The sequence below is a fragment of the Corylus avellana genome, chromosome ca11, assembly GCF_901000735.1.
Source record: "Corylus avellana chromosome ca11, CavTom2PMs-1.0".
NCBI lineage: Eukaryota > Viridiplantae > Streptophyta > Magnoliopsida > Fagales > Betulaceae > Corylus > Corylus avellana.
Window position 1 is genome coordinate 5596371 of NC_081551.1, and position 23227 is coordinate 5619597.

Consider the following 23227-nt stretch of genomic DNA (forward strand, 5'->3'; position numbering starts at 1 on the left):
TTAAGGGACACATGTCACTTTTATATATTAGGTTGAAAGAAATTCCTGTAACCCAATTTGGAGAAAAATTTTGTCTATATATATATGGTGAGAATTATAGTAGTGCACCATTTTTATTTTTTTATTTCTGTTCAAGTAATTATTAAATTATCGTTATCTCAAAAGCTTGAGTTGATTAGGAATTAATGAATTTAATTTTTTGAAAAAATACAAAATCAGTCCATGTGGTTTACTTGATTTGCAATTAACTTCTTATGGTATCAAAATGAACTCAAAGATCTTTGAGGTATGCTCATAAAAATAATTTAGTCCCTACAGTCAAATTCTGTTCACTGACTTAACAAATTCTGATAACGTGAAACGTTAAAGGCAATAAAATTGTGATACTTGCCCTATTTAAATCAATGTCACACTAACGGAATATATTAAATTAGTGGACGGAATTTGACTGTAGGTACTAAATTAATTTTTTAGCATACTTCAAGAACCTTTGAGTTTATTTTAATACCACATGGAGCTAATTGTAAATCAGGTAAATCACAACGACTAATTTTGTATTTTTCTCTTAATTTTTTTTTAATTTATAGTCTAACATTCTCCCTTATGTGTACGCTCAAACTCCTTATTAATAAGTAATGCCTAAATGCCATAGAATATTTAATTAAAATGAGAAATCATTTAAGGAAACATAGTTTAAAACTAGCTAGTTTCCTAATGTGTCCAAAGTTTTGTTTGTGAGGGTCCAATAATTCATGATCTTTTCAAAATCCTCCAAGAATTCACTTTTTTTCAACTTGGCACAGGCATTTGCTTCTTCTATTTATTATTATTATTTTTTATTAAAACACTAAAATTGAGATAGATTACTTAACAACATACCAAAAAAAATATTACAGTACGAAAAATACAAGTATAAAAAAGAAAAAAAAAAAAAGGTTATAAAATGATTTGATCTTCTCAACAAGGGCCACTAAAAATGGTTTAAACACAGAAACAGAATAAAGAATACGAGCATAACTACAATTTTATTTGTTTGTGAGGACCCAATAATTGATGGTATTTTCAAATCCTCCAAGAATTCATTTTTTTTGAACTTGGCCGATTCATGCACGTGCTTCTTCTTCTGCTTGAGAGTTGATACATTGTACTACTGGAGCCACAGTCGCAACTCCCAATGTTACTCCTCCCATGCAATTAATCCCAAGTTTCTTACACCTCTCTTAAATCACATCAATGGGTTTACTTCTCAGTTTGTTAATTAATTAGTCTAGAAAAGTAGAGAAATTAATTAAGAACAGCAATATTCTAAGCATAGTTTGCTAGAAATTCTGGCTTTAATTAACGGTAATCGCCTTCTATAAGTACTCTAGGACATAATTAATCAATTAGTCCCATCAAATCAATTGCTAATTAATGAAAAATCTGGTCCAAAGGCTTATTCAAGTCGAGAAATGCTAAAGTATCTATTCCAATTCTTTTTTCATTATATATATATATATATATATATATATATATATATATATATATTAAAAAAATCAAGAAAATCAAATCCAATAATTGATTTTAAAAAAAGAAGGACGAAGAAGAATTAGGGTGCGTTTGGGAGGGCGTTTTTAAAAAAATAATCTGCGATTTTAAACCAAATCGCAACTTTAAGGTGTTTGGGATTGCGATTTTAAAAACGCAAATTTTAAAATCGCAAAAAAATCTGCGATTTTCATAAGCTGATTAGAGAGTGCTTATTTGAAAAAGTGCGAATTTAAAACAAAATCAGGATTTCTATTAAAAAGATATTTGGTGCCATAGTTACCTTTTTTAGAACATGAATGCAAAAAATACCAAGAATACCCACCTAAAATATATTAAAACTCTTTTCTTTTTTTTTTTCTTCATCCTCTCTGTCTTGTTCATCCTTATTGGTAATTTGGTCATGAAACCGCAATTATATTCTAATGTTATCCAAACACTTAATTGATAAAAAAAGTACTTTTTAGTATGTTTTACCAAACGCCTTTACGATTTTAAAAACGCAATTTTTAAAAACGCACTTTTTAAAATCGCACTTATTGAAATCGCACTCCCAAACGGGCCCTTAGTGAGACAAAGACCGAGATACACGCTCATCTAACCTTAAATAAAAAAAATAAAAAATCTCTTGTGCTTCTTTTTCTATACTTTTATGGTAGAAAATTATTTCTTTCAAGGAATACAATTCTGCTAATAATTCGAACAGTAAATATAAAAAATAATATGAAATCTATGTACCTAAATAAATTTTAAACCGGCCACCGGCCACTCACTTAAATAGATGAAACCTTCAAAAAAAAAACTCTTTTATATTTACCGTCCGAATCGATCCGAAATCCGATAAATTTTGAAGGATCATAAAGCTGCATGTATTACAAGACAAAGGAGGTCTATAAAGTTATTCAAGGCTGTGAATATTATTATAAGAACCCCTTTTGAAGGCAGCAAGCTGTAAGTGTCGCATCAACTCTATATGTGACAACTGTGTACTATCTCAAATTTAAAATCTGACACCTTTGACAAAAGCCCTCTTGATTCCAAAAAGGATTTGGGTTGTTGGAATGTTGATGAGGAACCAAGTAATATAAAATAATGTGACGTTGATTAAGCAAATTAGTTGTATTAGAAAATTCATTTTATAATGATCGAATGAAAGAAAACATGGCCCCCGGTGACGAAGAACAAGGGTACTAGTGTGAATGTAACGAGTCCTTTAATTAGTAAAGTGTTCCGAAAGAAATAAAATAAATAAAATAAAAAACCCTTGAGAAACATACAAAATTTTGGTTGTGAAACACGTTGTATAGAGTAAGAAATACATGATTTGGCTCCCACTTATGCCTTGGTGGCATTTGATCAAGCTATAGTTTAATTGATTTTGAGGGAATGTTTATCATTCTCCACCTGTTTAGGTATCTTCTAAGCAATTTTCCTTGAGTATGTACCACCAAGTGGCAAAATAACGCTCACATAAAGTGGCTACAATTTTTCGTCCCATTCTAACCTTTTGCTTATATATATATATATATATATATATATATATGGTTTTGATTCTTTAATAACTCCGTCATCAGTACAAGATCTTTGATGAGACCATGAATAATATTGTATAAGGAATACAAACGTTACTTCCATTGTGGGTGATGAATTTGGATTTAAGCATGGTTGTGAATTTTTGACCTAACCTGTAAAATTAGTGGATTAAGGTTAAAGGGTCTGACCTATTTAATTAAATGAGTTAGGTTATAATTGACATATATAGTCTTATATCAATTTCTCTACATGATCTGAATCTGATATGTAAATACAAATTACTACTCTTAAAACCTTGTGCGCAGGGACGGAACCAAGAATTTGTACTATAGGGGTCAAAGCAGTAATGAGAAATATATTAAAATAGGGGGGGCCAAAGCATAGATGAAAAATATACTAAAGTTAAAAGGTAGTTTCTTTGATTGGCATTCAAATAAATATAATTGAAACATCATAATTAATAGTCAACAAAGTGCAAAGTGTGATCTCCATAACAAAAATTTAGCAAACAAATCTAAAATAGTTACATTTAATAATGAACAAAGAATACATTTTATAATTATTTTGTTTGGAGCCCATCTTTTAGTTGCACCATATTATTTCGTGTTTAATGACTATTGACAGACAGACATATTTATGAAAATTTTGGCTCAAATGTAAATTTAAAGGCATATTTAATGAAACTTTTCAAAATAGCGTGCTCCGTCTACACATGGGATTCTGTCTCAACTTGTGTGAACTCGATATGTGAATACGAATTATCATTCCTATGCATTTATTTTAATCCAAATTATCACATTTCACGTCGTTACTTTTTAAGCCAAAATAGTTTAATCGGCGTGAGTCCGTGGCCAGGATCTTGTCTATATCACTTGCTCCATGTTACAAAGGTTAAAACTTGAAGACTATTACATTTTTTTCTTTTTTCTTTTTTTTCACACTCATTTATCTTAAACATTTTGTATTGGTTAACGTAATATATGTTTTAAGTGGATTTTTCTTTTATTTTCTTTTTACTTAAACTATATCATATTAACCGGTGTAAAATGAATGATATATATATATATATATATATATATATATATGCTGAAATTATACAAATATCTTACTTCAGGTCAAAATAACTGTAGTTCTTTAATATCTTATTTCTCATTAAAATCAACGATCATAATTACACGCAATATTAAGGGTCCATTTGGTTTGCAATTTTTAAAGTGGGATTTGAAAACATTGTTTTTAAAAGCACAGTTAAGAATTTGGTAAAATTGCAGTTTGACTTTTAAAATTACAATTTAATATTTAAAACTGTACGTTTTTAAAAATGAACCCCTTTGCCTATGATTTGGAAGCACCAATTTTCTATGTTCAAATCGCAATTTTTTAAAAAAGCAGTCTTAAGCGATACATTTGTTTTTACGATTTTGTTTAAAATCATATTTTTGGTCCACAAAATCGTAATACCAAGCACATTCTAAGAGGTGTATATCTCTAGTGAGAAATCCAAGTGCGCACATCTACCTCGGTCCTTCTCCATTTTTTTTTTTTAATAAAAAATTAACCATTAGATTTGTATGATCTACCATCCAATGGTTGATTTAAAAAAAATAGAAGATGCAGAAGGGGAGAAAAGAATCGAGATAGATACTCTAGCATTTTTCAAAATTGAACCAATAGCTTCATAATGATTGCATTTTATGACCTTTAAAAAAAAAAAAAAAAATCTTCAACTAATAGTTAAGGAGAAGAAAAATATTTTAATGCGACATAAATATAATTAAAATGATTTTTTATATATTTTTGTTTGGTAAGAAAATGGTAAATTTGCTCTCGTTGAGAGTCAAACTCAAGACCTCCCCCTTACTAAACGGGTGCTCTAACCAACTGAGCTACGAGAGCTTCCATGTTTGACTTGTATGTTAACATTCATGTTTTGAGAAATAAAAAAAAAAAAGAAAATAAAACACAAAAAACAAAAATTTCAAGCGTGTTGCAAACATGATTGGATGATATGTATGATGAATCTTTCCCAAATCCGTCCTACTTATATTTTAGGAAACTGAAATTCTGTTTAAATCTATGAATTTACTTTATTGTGCTTATTATAAATTAATCATTCAATTTATACAAAAAAAAAAAAAAAAAAAAAAAAAACCAAACTCATCCCAAACACCATTGTGTTTAATTTTTTAATTTTTTTAAAATTCCATCCCAAACACTTCCATAAAAATAGAGGTAGCTAGAGAATTTAAAACAACAAATTAAGGATAATATGGAGAAGAACTAAGAGATTGCTTTGTTAATGTAATACAAAGTCTCGACTATTGAGATCAAATTTTGGCCTAGCTATGTCACTACAAAAAATTCAGGATTTAGTGATGTATTTAGGCCTGTGTATCGGTTAAAACAGTCCGGTTTTGGCTCTTATCGGTTATTAACCGATAATTTTCGGTTAAACGGTTTATTAACCGATACCGAACCAATAAGAATTTTAACCGAAATTATTGGTTATAACGGTGCACGGTTAAACGGTTCGGTTAAACTGGTTAACCGATTTAACCGTGGGCTTTATATTGATTTATTTTGTTAGACTAAAAATGAGTTTTTTTTTTTTACTTTTGAGAGCCCAAATACTTTTTGTTGGGCTAAAATAACTTATTAAAAATGAGTTGTTTTAGGGCCCAAATACTTTTTGTAGGGACCCAAATATTTGTTTTTTGGGATAAAAATTGAAGTTTTTTTATATTGATCCACCACAACTTTTTTTATATTATAAAATATATTTTTCCAAAGCAAATGGACTAATTAACATAATGAATGCTAATTAGATTAACAAAACTAGTTAATGAAAAATGCTTTCACCAAAGGCAAAGAAGTCTCATCCAATGCCATCACTAAAAAAAAAAAAATCAAACCTACCTAAACCCAAATTAAGATAAGGTTACATAGGTATATATATAATCTCAAAACTACGTCATTTTAGCATCCTTATCTAACGGTTTATATCGGTTAAACGGTTAACCGATATGAAATTTCTAATCGAACCGAATCGAACCGATAAGCATACCGGTATAAAAAATTTAACCGATAAGGATATCGGTATATCGGTTATGGTTAATATCGGTTCAGTCGAAATCGGTACACGGCCAGTAATCGGTAACCGGTTAATTTGCCCACCCCTAGATGTATTTACAGTAACTTCTTTTTTTCTTTTTCTTTTTTTCAAAACGTCACTATTGTAGTGACATGCTAATTTTTCACACGTTACTAAAGTTTTTTACTGCACATGTGCTGAAAAAAAAAATAATAATACCCTATATATATATATATATATATATATATATTTTATGAATAAGCAACTTTATAGTTCAAAACAAGAACCAATTCCCCCATCTCTCTTTTTCCTCATGAAAAATTTTTAAATTATATATAAGAAGACAGGTTATGGCACCCGACATGCATGTGCCATTAATATTCCTTGTCTTTTTGACACAGCCATGATACACATGCATGTCTTGGCCGGTCATCAATCAAGCAGCTGCAGCTGTGGCTGCGGCATGCCTCGTAAGACCAATCAAACGGTGGATGTTGAAATGGGAAGCCAGAAATTGAAAATCAAACCAGAAATTAATTAAGACTCCGAAGAAAATCAAACCAGAAATTAATTAAGCTGTCCGAAGTCTAAGTGACATGCATGTCTAAGATTGCTCGTAAAATGACTGCAGGACATTTGTTCACATGCAGCCTACAACTTCATCTTGGCTTCACATTTATCATTCACCACAGAAAAGACAAGATCCCACAGGGAAGCATTCAAAGAACACTAGTGGAGGCTTGCTTAAAATATTAGGATGAAAGTAGGGCGAGAAAATTCTCAAGAAAAATTGAAAAAACGAGCTTGAAATTCATAAAAGTTATGGAAATATGAAAGCGTAAAATAAACGCTCTGAAAGCGACTTTTAATTGCCAAGAAATACAATCCTGGCATTTACTTTCTGACGTATAGTAATTGTCAGCAATCAAGTGTTAGGCAAGGCTAATATCATTGCGTTTAATACGGGTTAGGATCTTCTACAATTTCTTTAAAATTGTAGATTTTCAAATTACGCAATTTTAGTCGTATCATAAGAGGTACCTGTGGTTTTAATAAAGACCAAATTGGTCCTTCCATCCATTGACCGTTAGTTGATTTAACGGAAGTTCACGTCACTGACACATTGACCAATTAAAATTCGACACCTGACATAGGTGGCCATGTCATCAGTGATGACGTGACTACCTAATTAAATTTTTTATTTTAAAAAATAAATAAATAAAAAAATATATATTTTTTTCAAACAAAAAAATTGGGGGGGTGGCTGTAGACCACCCCCATCTAGCTGGATGGGGGTGGATCGGCCACCCACTTGGTTGGTGTCCACGTCATCACGTGGCCACTTATGCCAGGTGTCGAATTTTAATTGGTCCACGTGGCAATGACGTAGACTTCCGTTAAGCCACCTAACAGTCAATAGATAGAATGACCAATTTGGTTTTTATCATAATCACAGGTACTTCGTGTGATACAAATCAAAACCTAGGGAGGAAAAAATAAAGTGTCCAAACCCTAAGGGGTTTTAAGTATTTTACCCTAAATATAATGGAAACATCATAATTAATAGTCAACAAAATGCAAAGTGTGATCTCCATAACAAAAATTTAGCAAACAAATCTAAAATTATTACATTTAATAATGAACAAAGAATACATTTTATAATTATTTTGTTTCGGAACCCATCTTTTAGATGCACCATATTATTTCATGTTTAATGACTATTGACCGACAGATATACTTAATGAAAATTTTGGCCCAAATGTAAATTTAAAGGCATATTTAATGAAACTTTTCAAAACAAGGGTGCCCCATCTACACATGGTTTTTGTCTCAGCTTATGTGACCTCGATATGTGAATACGAATTATCATTCCTATGCATTTATTTTAATCCAAATTATCACATTTCACGTCATTACTTATCAAACGTGATGATTAATGTTGATAATATTTAAGCCAAAATAGTTTAATCCACGTGAGTCCGTGGCCAGTATCTTGTCTATCATGACTTGCTCCATGTTACAAAGGTTAAAACTTGAATACTACTACTACTTTTTTTTTTTTTTATTCACACTCATTTATCATAAACATTTTGCATTGGTTAACATAACATGTTTTAAGTGATTTTTCTTTTATTTTTTAAAGTATTTGACATAAAAAAAATTACTTAAAATATATCACATTAACCAGTATAAAATGAATGTGATATTGATATATATATATATATACATAAAGGCTGAAATTATACAAATATTTTACTTCAGGTCAAAATAACTGTAGTTCTTTAATATCTTATTCCTCATTAAAATCAACGATCATAATTACATGCAATATTAAGGGTTCATTTGGGTTTGCAATTTATAAAGTGGGATTTGAAAACATTGTTTTTAAAAACACAGTTAAGAATTTGATAAAATTGCAATTTGACTATTAAAATCTCAATTTAACTTTTAAAATTGTGCGTTTTTTAAAAAATGAACCCATTTGCCTACGATTTGGAAGCACCAATTTTCTACTTTCAAATCGCAATTTTTTAAAAATGCACTCTTAAGCGATACATACTGATTGCATGTTATGACCTTACAAAAAAAACCCCTCAACTAATAGTTAAGTAGAAGAAAAATATTTTTCACGTAACACTATCCAATGGTTGCTTTTAAAAAATAGAAGATGTAGAAGGGGAGAAAAGGATCGGGATATATAGATACTCTAGCATTTCTCAAAATTGAACCAATAGCTTCATAATGATTGCATGTTTTGACCTTTTAAAAAAAAAAAACAAAATCCTCAAGGAGAAGAAAAATATTTTGATGTGACATAAATATAATTAAAAATGATTTTTTATATATTTTTGTTTGGTAAGAAAATGGTAAATTTGCTCTCATTGAGAGTCGAACTCAAGACCTCCCGCTTACTAAACGGGCGCTCTAACAACTGAGCTACGAGAGCTTCCATGTTTGAATTGTACGTTAACATTCATGTTTTGAGAAAGAAAGAAAAAAAAAACACACACACAAAGAAAAAAAAAAAAAATTCAAGCGTGTTGCAAACTTGATTGGATGATATATATATGACGAGTAGTCTAAATATATACTAGAAACACATATACCATTCAAGTAATTTTTTCTCAAGGGCTGAGAATGAGAAAGACAGAAATTAAGAGATGGAGGGCAAATATTAAAGAAAACCTAGGATTTTTTTAATAGAAATTTTAGTATAAAAAATAGAGGTGTGATACAGCGACAACTTAAATCCAACTTTGGCCCAACTTCTAGATCAAATTTCTCTCTCTCTCTCTCTAGTTTAAGGCTCTCTCTCTCCTCCACAAGCAATTTTTTTTTTTTTTTTTTCATTTTTAAACTTAAAAGAAAAGTTGGACCAAAGTTAAGTTTAAGTTGTGCATTTATCATTTTCCTAAAAGATATCTTAATCTTAATAATTAACTTCTTTAATTGGATTGGGTTTGGAACCCCCAAGAAATAAAACCCAAACTCATCCCAAACGCCATTGTGTTTAATTTTTAATTTTTTTTAAAAAATTCCATCCCAAACGTACGCTTCCATAAAAATAGAGGTAGCTAGAGAATTTAAAACAATAAATTAAGGATAAAATTTTGGCGCTATGTGCTGTAAAAAAAAAAAAAAAATTACCCTAAATATTTTTGTAATTTTTTCAACCGTTTTAATTTTATTTTCCCCCATCTCTCTTTTTCCTCATGAAAATTTTTTAAATTAATTATAAGAAGACAGGTTATGGCAGCCGTCATTGATATATATATCCGAACTCATTGGTGTCATTATTATTCCTTGTCTTTTTGACACAGCCATGATACACATGCATGCATGTCTTGGCCGGCCATCAATTAAGCGGCTTCGGCTGCCCCATGCCTCGTAAGACCAATCAAACGGTGGATGTTGAAATGGGAAGCCATGGCTTCTTTCGGTCTCCAAGTTCACATATATAAGAATCTAAGTGATGTCAGAAGCTGTCAGAAGTCTAAGTGACATGTCTCAGATTGCTCGTAGAATGATTGCAGGACATTTGTTCACATGCAGCCTACAACTTCATCTTGGTACGTTTCACATTTATCATTCACCACAGAAAAGACAAGATCCCACAGGGAAGCATCCAAAGAACACTAGTGGAGGCTTGCTTAAAATATTAGGATGAAAGTAGGGCGAGAAACTTCTCAAGAAAAAACGAGCTTGAAATTCATAAAAGTTATGGAAATATGAAAGAGAATAGTCACTACAAAAAGCATAAAATAAACGCTCCGAAAGCGGCTTTTAAACGCCAAGAAATATGATCTTAGCGTTTACTTTCTGACGTATAGTAATTGTCAGCAATCAAGTGCTAAGAAAGACTAATATCCTGGCGTTTAATACGGATTAATATTTTTTGCAATTTTTTTAAAATTGTAGATTCTCAAATTACTCAATTTTGATCGTTTTTAGGCATCGAAACGCTTGAAAATGTCACCTATTAAAAATTTGATATATTTCAGTTGAGAATTGAATATATTTTCATCATGTTCTTGTTCTCTATGTTGTAAAAAAAATTTGACCTAAAAATTGTTTTTTGATTTTATGAATAACAAGCGTCTCTACAAAAGTGAAGATGAATTATTTTGGAAAGATTTTTTTTTCTTTTTAGTTACCTCAATAATATGCCACATTTTTAATAGGTAGCATTTTTCAAGCGTTTTGATACATAAAATCAACACAAATCATTAAAGTATCTAGATCATAAACATCATACAAAGAGAAGGTTAGTTTATAATAAAAAATGAAGAATTAGTGTCATTTTCACAAAATTTCTGGCGAATATTAAGCATTTGTTGTTCCCACAAAATTCTTCTTTTAGTTTCACTGTTTGCCTGCAGCATCAAAACAGGCAACCACCACTAGGTCAAAATTAGGCTAAGATCCAACAACCCTAAAGGAACTAGCATTTATAGGTTTACAACACCAATATCACATCAAAGCTTCAAGCTTTATCACCCAAGTACCAAACAACCTCCAAAATCCCTACAGACCCTAAAGTTTGCAACTTTTAAGGGTCTCAACCCACTTAAGAATAACAATTAAATCAAAATTAATAACAAAGAAAGATAAATACTCATTTGAGCAATATTGCATTGACAAAATCTAAAACTAAAAGTAACAATTAATTATTACTTTACAATTGAAAAAATCACAAAGTAAAATATTGAAATCAATTACAATCATCATATGTTCTAACATCTCCTAAAACTCAAGGTGAAAGATTATGTGAGCTTGAGTTTGCGGGGATAATAGAATATATGATTGATTGTAATTTATTTCAATATTTGATTGTAATTATCTCCTAACTTTAAGGTAATTAATCATATTTGATTATATTTAAATTTGATTTGATATTATCTCCACCCACCACTTGAGTTTGAAAAGAAGGGTGTGGTGGCAAGCAACAGTAGCCACCGGAGATGGTAGTGGACCTAGTGGTCGGCAACGGTAATCAAAGATAGGCCTTTAACAAAAATAGGCCAAACAATGGGCCAAAACAGAGCCAACTTGGGGCCAAATATAAGGGCCAACTATGGGTCAAATATGAGAGCTAACAATGGGCAAAAAAATAGAACCAACTATAGGCCTACAATGGGCTTGGGTAAAATTGAGAGTTTTTTTTTAAAAAAAACTTTGAATACAATCAAATTTGATAGGTGAAATTGAGAATTTTTGAATTTTGAGGAGATTATGTCAAAACGCATGGATGTTTAGGGGGGCTTTGTAGAGTTTCTCCTTTATTTTTGTGTATTCATTTACTAAGTTTTTTCAAACTCACCCATTTTTCTTCCACTTTCCGAATGTTATCAAGTAGGATGTAGACAATCAAGGTGACCAGTGAGCAGAAATGGTCCTGGGTTTTAGAATAAGTTGTGTAGGACATGTTATTTTTAATAAAAACTTTTAAACAATTGTTAAGTTTTATATGTTTAGAAAGAATTAAAGATGAGGCTTAAATTTTCTGTTTAGAAAATTATAATTTATTAAGAGTTTTTATTTTAAAGTGCTTTGGATTATTGTTGAATTATGAATTTAATAGTGCGCACTTGAGAACATAGGATCATTGTCTTCGTTCCATTTTGGGATTAGGATGTGACATTAGTAATACCTTTGGCAGACTTGATAGTGTCAAGGATGTTTGAGATACATTGGTTTAAAACCCTTTTCAAAAGGCTACTATTGTTACTCAGACTGATCCATCTTACGGGTCTTTCACCAATGTTGCACCCCCAACCCACCATGCTTTCTTCAGCTCAAATTGAGGCTCCTATCCATCAAGTTTTGTCTAATTCTACCATCAATATTGCCATGTCCACCATACCAAGTAACAATCCTCGGTTTATTGACTCTACCTATTGTAATAACACGACAGATAATTCTTCTATATTTCTCTCTAAAGTATTGATTAAGTGATTAAATTTATCTTTTTCTATAAGCTTAAGCTTTTGAGATAACTGGTAATTTAACACAGTATCAGAACCAAAGATCTGGGATCGAACCTTGACTCCGTCAATTCACCCCCCATTTAAATTAAATATTTCACATATTAGGCCTCATCTAATAAAATGGAGTTTGAGCACACACGTGAGGGGGAGTATTAAAATATTGATTAAGTGATTAAATTTATCTCTTCCTATAAGCTTAAGCTTTTGGGATAACTGGTAGTTTAATATTTATGCTGCTAATGGTTCACATTTGGATGTTAGCCACGTAGGTTTTTGTATTTACTCGACAATTGTTTATATTTGACACCTACTTGATTCAAAATCTTTACTTAAATTTGCTCTCTGTTGGCCAACTTTGTGAACTTGATCTAAAGTTATATTTCACTAATTAGGATTGTGATATGTACGATCCACAAACAAGTCAACTATTTAGTACCAGCTGGAAGATTGAATGTTTGTTTGAGCTCTCGTCTTTCCATCTTCCTTCCACAATGTCTATTGCCACTCGATCTCGATCGTCATCTACCACTCTCAGTTTATAGCACTCGCATTTATGCTATGGTCTATTTCTCACATACGTACGCTCTTTAGTCCCAAGTGGTCAATTAAGGTTAGTTAGTTTAGAGTCATTTGATTGTGTTGCTTGTAAATTTGGAAAATATATATATATATATATATAGCATTACCTTGTAATACTAGTGAATCAAATTCTTTGTACCTTTTGATTTAATACACTGTAATGTTTGGAGCATGCGCGGCTGCGCCCATTCCCACTATGGGGAATTACCCTATTTTGTTATTTTAATAGATGATTATTTCTCAATATACATTGCTTTATCTCTTATAGAATGGGTTAAGACTTTTCAAAAATTTATTCTAAATTTCATAAAATCATTCAAACTCAAATTTTATCGAAACATTAAAGCTTTTCCTTATGATAATGCACGGAGTATCACGAATCTACTTTTCTTAACACACTTAAAACAAAATGCCACAATTCTCCAACGTTTTTATTTTGGTACCTCTAAGAAAATGGTGGTGCCTGACCCATCCTAGACATAGTTAGGACACTACTTCTTTCTACCTATATTCTAAAACATTTTTAGTAGGGGTGTTCAAAACCACCCCGCAAACCATTAACCGCTTTGGTAGGCAGTTATAAAAAACCGCTAACTACCTACTATTGTATATAATAATATAAATATATATTATATAATTTATATTAATAATAATTATAATATAACATCCATAACGACACCGTTTTGGTCGTGTATAATTGTATGTATGTGAAATATAATGTGGTATGTGATGTTTTGGGCCAAGGCTTATTCAAAAACATTGCCTCGCCCAAAAAACAACATGTTCTTTTCATCTTTTTGGAACACTTTGGTCCAAAACGTTTAAAATAAGCCCAAAAAATAGGCTCAGTGATAGCCCAAAACAATTAAAAAGTCCAAAAGCCCATATAAAAAAAAGAGGTTATAAAACCGCCGGGTATTGGTTTGAATAACCGTTAACCACCTAAGCGGTTGCAGTTATTAAAAATTGATAACCGCCTTAGCGGTTAGCGGTTATAGCCAATAACCACTAACAGTAACTACTTGTGCAACCCTAATTTTTAGTGTGAGGTTTCCCTTACTACTGTCCCCTTATGAACTTCTTTTTGGCACTCCTATTGATTATCAGACACTCATAGTTTTTGGGTGTGTTTGTTTCGTTCTTCTTCAACCTCATGAACGCACTAATTCTGCTCTCACTTCTATTGTTTTCTAGGTTATGGTATTGAACATAAAGGTTATAAATGTTATGATCTCATCAATAAGCCTCTTCACATCTCGTGTCATGTTACATTCTAGGAACATAGGTTCTTTAATAGTATGGAGTCTTTCCCTCCTTATTCCTCACCTATATTCATTAATGTTTCTATTGATTTGGTTCCGAACTTTATTAATCTTGATGTAAGGACAGTGATCTCTCTCCTTTGCTACCCCTCCTGAGTTTGAATTGTTCGTTCCTCGTTGATCAAAGAGGGTAAGAGAACTTTCTACTCATCTGCAAGATTACCATTGCTATAATGGTCCTTGAATCCCACTCCTTCCGTGAGGCTTGTACTGGCCCTCTTTGGCAGAAAGTTATGTCCGAAGAACTTGATGCCTTTTCCAAAACCCACACTTATGACATAGTTGATTTGGCTCCAAGGAAGATTGATATTCTCTCGTCTCTTGGCGTAACAATAAACAATATGTTATTGCTCACTCTAGTGCTGAAGCTGAATACCGTGCACTTGCTGACACCACCTCCGAGCTACTCTGGCTATGCTAGCTCCACCAAGACATGAGTACTCCTCAGACATTTAGCTCTCTTTATATATTTGTGATAATCGGAGTGCAATTCAGATTGTTCATAATTATATCTTTCACGAACGCATCGAGATCGACTGCTATTTTGTGAGTCATTATCTCTTGCAGGGAACTCTCTATCTATGTCCAATTGCATATGTTGGTCAGCTAGCTTATGTGTTTACCAAAGCACGTCCACCTGGACGTTTTTTGTGTCCTTTCCAAACTCAAGCTGGAATTCTGAGTCTCCAAGGGGTAGTTCAATCGGCAGAAGACCACGCCTCATAAAGCAGAGGTCACTAGTTCGAATCCCCCATCCCACTTCTCTTATGTGGACATGTCAAAAAAATATAAAAAATAAAAAGCTGGAATTCTGATTTAATTACCACCTTGAGTTTGAAGGAGATTTTATTTTGTATACTTACCTTATTAGCCTAATATATATCAAACATTGATTTTGTTGAGATCATTTGTCATTTACAGAACATATCAAACACTAATTTATTTCCATGTATAGTTTGATATTATTCTATAATCCTTCATATTAACTTTCTGATTTCTTTCTTATTGCATTTCCTATTCTAACCGGTCTCATTCCACAATTTATTTCTACAATTATAACTGTAATTTGTATTAAAAACAAAGAGAAAAATGTACGTTTGGTTTTGGATATACAAACAAATTACACCAACATACACATGTATAGGGAAATTAAAAAGGGCTATAAATTCAGGAAATTAGAGAAAAAAAAAAAAAAGTAGAAAACTATGCTGCCCAATTAATAACCCCAACGATGATGACAACAATAATAGAAGAAAAAAAAAAATCAATAATCAATATGCAAATCGAAAACCATTTAAAAAAACTGTCCATCCTGTAAAGAAGTGCCAAACATATTCAAGAACAAACAATGAGGAGGCCACGATTCCTATATGCAAATAGTCAACCAATTAAATACTTGTTAATAATTTAGTATTATTATCATTACTGAATAAAAATTAAAAAGAAAGAAAGAAAAAGAACAGCTTCGCTGGCGGGTAAAGTTGGTTTTGGTTGGCAAAAGTTCACATGTCTCCCACTTAACATCATCGAAGCGTAGAGGGAAAGAGGAAAAAAGCAGTAGCCAAGAAGGATCAAGAACACCCTCGAAAATGACCATTCCTTCTCTTTCATTGTCATTATAATTTATAACTGTGATCTTTCTTTATCCAAACTTTCATAAACATTTCTATATATATATATATATATATACTTTTTAGAGATAAAGCTTTGAGAAAATTAGCAGTTCAGAACATTTTCTACATCGTCTGTTGTTTTGGATAAACCTTTGTGGTCTGATGGACGTGCCTGCTGGAAAAAGAGCCTTGCTAAAAGTAATCGTCCTTGGTGACAGTGGGTAAGATTCGAAGTTCTTTTTCTTTATTTCTTTTCAATGTTTTGTTTTTTCTTCTCATTTTCTTTGAGTGGCTTGAGTATATAGTAATGTAGTTGACAATATGTATATTTTTCTGCACTTTCTCTAGAGTTGTGAATTTGTCTTTTTGGTGATATTCAGGGTGGGAAAGACATCTTTGATGAATCAGTATCCTTTTTCTTTGCTTCGAGTTTCTGTCGAATTTATTCTACTAATTACTAAGTATATGTACTCTTCAGTTTTCTTCTTTCTTCTTAAAATAAATAAATTTAAAAAAAAAAAAAACAAACAAACAAACAAAATATGGGAAACTTCAGCTTAGCCTCCTAAACTTTCACGCGATTTGACAAAACCCCCATAAACTTTTAAATCTCTCAATTTGAACCCCTGAACTTTCAATTGCTCTCAATGTGGACCCCTCCGTCAATTTTAGCAGTTAAAAATACTAAAAAAGACCAAAATATCTCTAATTTTTGTTTTTTTAAAAAAAAAATAAAAAAAGGTTTTGGAATTAAGGGTAAAGTTGGAATTTTATACAAAAGTCAGTGGTATAAACGTCATGTAACGTTTAAAATCTGACGGAGGGATCTACATTGAGAGCAATTGAAAGTTCAGGAGTCCAAAGTGAGAGACTTGAAAGTTTAGGAAGGGTTTGTCAAATCACATAGAAGTTTAGTGGGCTAAACTGAAGTTTCCCAAAAAAAAAAAACCAATTTTGTATCTATTGAGATATTCATGTAAGGCAGTGTCGCGCATCAAAGTTATTTAATGCTCATAAATTGATGTGACGGTCCATAATTTGGTGAAATGATTAAGCAAAAAATTTACTTGTCAATTTAATTAGTTAGTTATCAGCCATATAATCTTAATTATTTCAAAGATTAAAGTTCATTGGAGTATGGTGATGACTACATCCTTGTAGGAAACCAAAAGATTGCTACTTGTTAGAATACATGATTGGAATCAAATCATTCTGATTAATTACATATCATGATTGTAATCAAATCAGATTGGATTAATCTGATTACAATCATATATTCTAAAACTACTTATTCTTGTTAGCCTGCAGATTCTGAGTCAAATTTTGGACCTTAATTTGGGTCTTTGTATTCTTGCATTCTTGTCATTTTGTCTTGTTGGGGTTATACCATATCGGTTGTGGAAGGGGCTGGTAGTCAGTTTATAAATGTGAGGAGAAGCCTCACCTTTTGTGCAACTGTTTGGAGTTAAGAGAGGCTCAAGACCATCTAACACTGGTATCAAAGCTCAAGTTCAATCAACAAGTCTCCACCCGACAATCCATGTGAGAAATGGGTTGTCTCTGTTCCGACCCAAATGTGAGGGAGAGATTGTTGGGGTTATCCCACATCGGTTGTGGAAGTTGCTAGTGGTCAGTTTATAAGTGTAGAGGAAAAGCCTCACTTCTTGAGTTAGTTTTTGGGGTTTAAAGAGGCCCAAGACCACCCAACACGTCTTAGTATTTTACCTAATTCACTATCACAAAAAGCTTTTATTTTTTTTGAACAAACATGAAATACATTCGGGTTTACTGCATTCAGAAAGCATTGGTAGGCTGTGTGATTCATTAACTGCTTAATCAGATATGTCTATAACAAGTTCATTGGACAATATAAAGCTACCATTGGTGCTGATTTTGTCACAAAAGAACTACAGATTGACAACAAACAGGTCACTTTGCAGGTAGACGATTAACCCTTACTTGATATATATATATCTTTCCATCTAAACCAACATTTTAATGAGTTTTCTTGTGAAATTGATTGAAGTAAATTTTGTTTGGCAGATTTGGGACACTGCAGGGCAGGAAAGGTTCCAAAGTCTAGGGGCTGCATTTTATAGAGGGGCGGAATGTTGTGTGCTTGTATATGATGTAAATGTACTAAAATCATTTGAAACACTAAACACTTGGCGTGAAGAGTTTCTCAAACAGGTCTGATCATGCCTCTCTAGCTTCATTCTATTTCCATATGTTTGGTGATTATCAAAGAGAGCAGCATATTCTATTGGTTCAGCCTATGATTATTTAAAGCTTTCTTCTTATCCTGAATACTAGAGATGCAAATGATTTATATGCTCATATTTCAACTTATTAATGTTCTATTTAGATGAAGGTGGTGAAAAAGTAGGCAACACAGAATTTATCATTGCATAGTGTTGTGCATGCACTTGTGAGCTTTGTGTCCCACATTGAAAAAGTATAAAAAATAAAAATGGTTAATATATCTAAGTGGACCAAAGTCCATTAGCTTAGGCTTTTGGACTAGAAGTGGTGTCCTAATATGTATATTGACTTATTCTTGTTTGACTCCCCTTGATGTTTCTCTCCCCAACACATAAAATGACTTCTGCTCCTCTATTTTGAGCCTTTGAGGTGTTAAACCATCACTTTAAAAGTTTAAGCGGATATGAATGTGTTTAAGCTGATATGAATGTGTTCCAACACATAGAATATCTAACTGAAGCAAGGGTAAATCATGGATTAAGGTTTTGAATTTATGACTTCTGGTTCTGATATTATGATAAACTATCACTTGTTCTAAAAGCTTAAGCTTATAGAAATGTTTTTGGAGGGAAAAAATCTCTTTTTTATTTTTTTATTAGCCAAAAGGAGCTCAATTAAAAAAGTTTCAAAGCAAATTCCAGCAACTTCTTGAGAAAATCATGAGCCCTCCCAACTCTGAAGTTTGCTTCTTTGTGTAAACATGGTAATGGGAAGCTATGATATTCTGTGATACCCTATCCAAATTATCATATTTGTGCATCTTGTAATTTATATGGAATTTCTCTGTAAAACTTCCTAGATTATGGTCATAGATATCATCATTAACCCACAAGGGATACTTCATTAACTTCTGACGTACTTTTCTGGTATATGAAATGTAAAGAAGTTTAGATAATAATGCATTACATGTTGTACTTAATTACTCTGTATCTAGAGATCCATCTCTTACTCTGTATTACCAGTGTACTTATTTAATCATATGCACTCATCCTCAACTGACACTAGGCTGATCCGGCTGCACCCGACGAATTTCCCTTTGTATTACTTGGAAATAAGATTGACATAGATGGTGGAAACAGCAGAGTGGTATGGACATGGATTCATCTCTAGCACTTGTTTGCATTTGCTCTTGGCATATAATTTATGGCAATTAGTGGTGCAGGTTTCTGAAAAGCAAGCAAAGGATTGGTGTGCTTCCAGAGGAAATATACCTTACTTTGAGACCTCAGCAAAAGAGGGCTACAATGTTGGTGAAGCATTTCTCTGTGTTGCAAGAACTGCACTAACTAATGAACAAGGATGTGATCTGGACAAGTAAGTCTAATCCTTTAGACAAATTTATTCTTTTTTTTTTTTAACAACTTTTCTGCAGCAGATTCTAAAGAGCTGTAATTGAATTTCATCAAAAGCTCATATCAGCTCTGCATCCACTTAAATTGAGCTTCTGATGTACTTCAGATGCATTATTGCAGATCACCCTTCATTGTTTTTGTTGATTAGTAAAATAAGATGCATCCATGTATATGATGTTAGCCTCCTTCTTAAGCAAATTTTACCTCAGTAAATTTCCATAATAAGAAACTTCTGTCATTTATATACCAAAATTTTTGAATCAACCTTACTTATGTGTCTTTTAGTTTCACAATCAGTTCATATGGTTCACATTTCAATTCTCATAAGTTCCATTACTTCTTCAAGCTATTCTCTCATGAGCAGCTTATATTATGTTCATTTTGCAGTTACTTCCAGGGTATCTCAGAATCTCTATCAGGTATTGAACAGAAAGGATTTTGTGCATGCTGAAGTTGCCCTTCAAGGATTGCATGTATCTATTTCAAGCCTATGGGGTTGCTATAATTCTTTGATTACTTTTGTTACTTTGATTAATTTTCGGGTGGAATGAGGAGGAATTTGATCCTTTTCATGTATTCTTCAATATAGTTGTAAGGTGTCCATTTTTCTACTTAAGAGACAAAGCAATCAAGTTCGTGTGACATAAAACCTGCAAAAAATCCAATACTCAATACACATAAAAGCATCTTTTTTTCTGCAAGGTGTGAATTAATTCAGTACAGTTTGAATGGCATTTTACACATTTTGCTGGCTAGTGTGTTTTTTTTTTTTTTTTCTAGTTCAGTTGAAGATGATGTTTATGTATTTAAGAATTCCCCTAAGAAAAATGTTGTTATGAGGATTTCTTTTGGTAACATGATGGTTGAGCTCAATGCCTTTGACATAAGCAAACAAGCGCCAAACAAGGAGTATGTCAGCGTATGATTATGTTACGAACCAAAGTTGGCAACGTGATAAATTAGATTCTAAGAGAATCTAGACCTTTAGATTTTAAGGAAATTTAAAACATTTGCAAACACAATGTTTGAAATAATTTTCTATTTCCTTTATTCATATCATACGTTCCTTTAAATAGAGAGTATTACAATATTTTCTAGGGCTTAGTCATCAAAATAACTTTTATTGAAATAATATCACAACCCTAATAAGGTTAGGGTTAGCAGACTTACTAACATAATATAAACTTAATACATAAAACTAATATGGCTAGCCTAATATGGAAATGCCCATAATAGGTTAATTGTAGGGAATGTATATAAAAAGATACAAAGAAAAAATTCCCAACAAAAAGCATTAACAGAGCATAGTATTAGATCATGCAAAACAAAAATTTACAAAGGTAAAACACTATCTTACAAAGTTGGCTACTTGGGGTTCTTGGGGTGAATTGAATCCTCTAGCTCCTGCAATTTGGACGGTAGGCTAGGGTTTTGAGACTTCTAAACTTTCTTCTCAATTCTGATTATAAGACAAAGACCATAGGCTCCGCTCTAATGCTTATACTAGACCATTTTAAATAGACTTATGTTGGGAGATAAAGCAGTTATAGAGTTGTTTCAAAGAGTACATTAATATATATAACTCTAACCCAAACGCTTAAGCTAATGAGCTAAAATCCACTTAGGTATATTAAACAATATTTTCTTTTATATTTTTTCAATGTGGGACACAACATTCACAAGTGCACTCATAACAATCCCCCCCTCACTTGTGAGTCTCTTTACATTGACCTAACTCTCCCTTGCTTGTGAGTCTTTTTATATTTTCAACCGATGCGTGTTTGGTTATTAAGTTTTTACCAAGAGTATGTTAATATACATAATTGAACACAACTCTACCCCAAAAGCCTAAGCTAATGGGCTAAGGTCCACTTAGGTATATTAAGCACTATTTTCTTTTATATTTTCTCAATGTGTGACACAACATTCACAAGTGCACTCACAACAAGTTATGTTTTTAAGTGAAAATAGGATTAGGCTTCCTTGTCAAAGTATGACTTGAAAAACCTAGACCCTATCACTACTGTACATGGCCACTATGGGTTCACCTTGTGTAATTAGGTCAAGCCCCTTAAAGAGATAATAATGAGTTTGAGAATGAGCCTAAAGGAAAAATAAAACTTGCTGGCCTATGACACTTTTTCATCTCATGACTTGTCCTAAGTCACTATTAATTACAATTTTATTTCAAAAAAAAAAAAAAAAAAATTGTAGTTGCTCCATAGTATTTATTTTGATTAATCAAAACTCCTAGTGATATTTTATAATTCCAATTCACAATCTCTTAATTCATAGGAGGTGGTTGAGTGACCCCCTTTGGTCAAATGAGAGTGGCTTGACCACTCTCTCTCTCTATATATATATATTGAAAAGTTTTTTTTTTTTTTAAATAATATTAATGAGTCATATGAGACATGTGGCAGTCTTTGATTGGTTTGATGTGGCACGCCGTTAAATTATTAGAATGAATATAGACAGAAATGCTAATTACGTTGATCATATGTGTAAAAGTATCATTTTCGATACTTTTTAAAATCGAGGGATCTGTTTGATTTCGCGTTGAACTAAACTGTATAAAGAATTTAATCCCGAAATTTATCACTAAGCTTCCTTGTAATTAGAGTAAAATAAAATTATCAAATTGTTGATTCAAGTAGACAAATTCTTCAACATTTCATATTATTTGAACTACGAAATTTTGCTCTCAATTTAATCTATTTAGGTTCATGGAAGAATGCTCAAACCTTGAATTTGACACATGGGGATAATTTGAAAAAAAGAAAAGAAAGAAAGAAGGTGGTTTGGAGGACCACTCAACAACGAGGAATTTCCTTGGCCGTCCGATCTACCTCCTGCCTTACTGGAACAACAGCAAAAAACGGTCAACACACACAATTTGAACGTTCAACGGCGGAGATCTTTCGATTATTTTCTAGCACGTCCACCTGAAAGGATCTGATATACACATACATATATTCTCTCATTTACCAAAACATACACAGGAGAAAAGCTTATTTACGTTCTCTACAATGGCGTTCTCTGCAATTCCCACCCGTTGCTCCTTTTCTCTTCCTCCTCCCCAGTACCCACGATCAAGCTCTTTACCTCCTTGTTCAGTTTCTTTTCGATTTTCACAAATAAAGCTCAATGGTCGAAAGCCCTTTTCAATTCGAGCAGCTTCGGTTTCAGGTACCCTTTTTCTTTTTTTTTCTTTTTTTTGGCGTACTTTATATATATGTTTTACAATTATCTCTTTTTTCATTTATTTCATTGTTTTTGTTGTGTTTGTTAAATCTCAAATAATATGTGATTTTTTTATCATTCATTTCGAACTATTTGGTATGGCGTGCTTTACTGGTTAATTACAAAGTTTGTTGTTTCTTTTTCTTTTTCTATTTTTTTTTTTTTTTTTTTTTCGGATATATTTTGGGGAACTGTGAGGAATTAAGCTTGTAATTCG

At 32.1% G+C, this 23227-nt stretch overlaps 2 protein-coding genes and 2 non-coding genes across 4 annotated transcripts in view; 2 read left to right on the forward strand and 2 right to left on the reverse strand.

The window, feature by feature from the left end:
* Positions 1-4882: 4882 nt before the first annotated feature.
* On the reverse strand, positions 4883-4956 carry TRNAT-AGU (transfer RNA threonine (anticodon AGU)). The gene has a single exon. It is a non-coding gene; the product is annotated as a tRNA-Thr (tRNA).
* Positions 4957-9025: 4069 nt separating this feature from the next.
* On the reverse strand, positions 9026-9098 carry TRNAT-AGU (transfer RNA threonine (anticodon AGU)). Its single transcript has one exon. It is a non-coding gene; the product is annotated as a tRNA-Thr (tRNA).
* A 7217-nt stretch (positions 9099-16315) lies between these two features.
* On the forward strand, positions 16316-20411 carry LOC132166087 (ras-related protein Rab7-like). Its single transcript, XM_059576842.1, has 7 exons — positions 16316-16374; positions 16534-16560; positions 17994-18093; positions 18197-18343; positions 19421-19501; positions 19578-19729; positions 20155-20411. The coding sequence occupies exons 1-7, from the start codon at positions 16316-16318 to the stop codon at positions 20216-20218; spliced, it is 630 nt and encodes a 209-aa protein (XP_059432825.1). The 3' UTR covers positions 20219-20411.
* Positions 20412-22749: 2338 nt separating this feature from the next.
* LOC132165782 (iron-sulfur assembly protein IscA, chloroplastic) overlaps positions 22750-23227 on the forward strand; it is a 5450-nt gene continuing 4972 nt past the window's right edge. Inside the window, exon 1 of the mRNA XM_059576466.1 lies at positions 22750-22956. Within this exon, the coding sequence (XP_059432449.1) occupies positions 22797-22956 (160 nt within the window). The 5' untranslated portion in view covers positions 22750-22796. The remainder of the gene's footprint in view (positions 22957-23227) is intronic.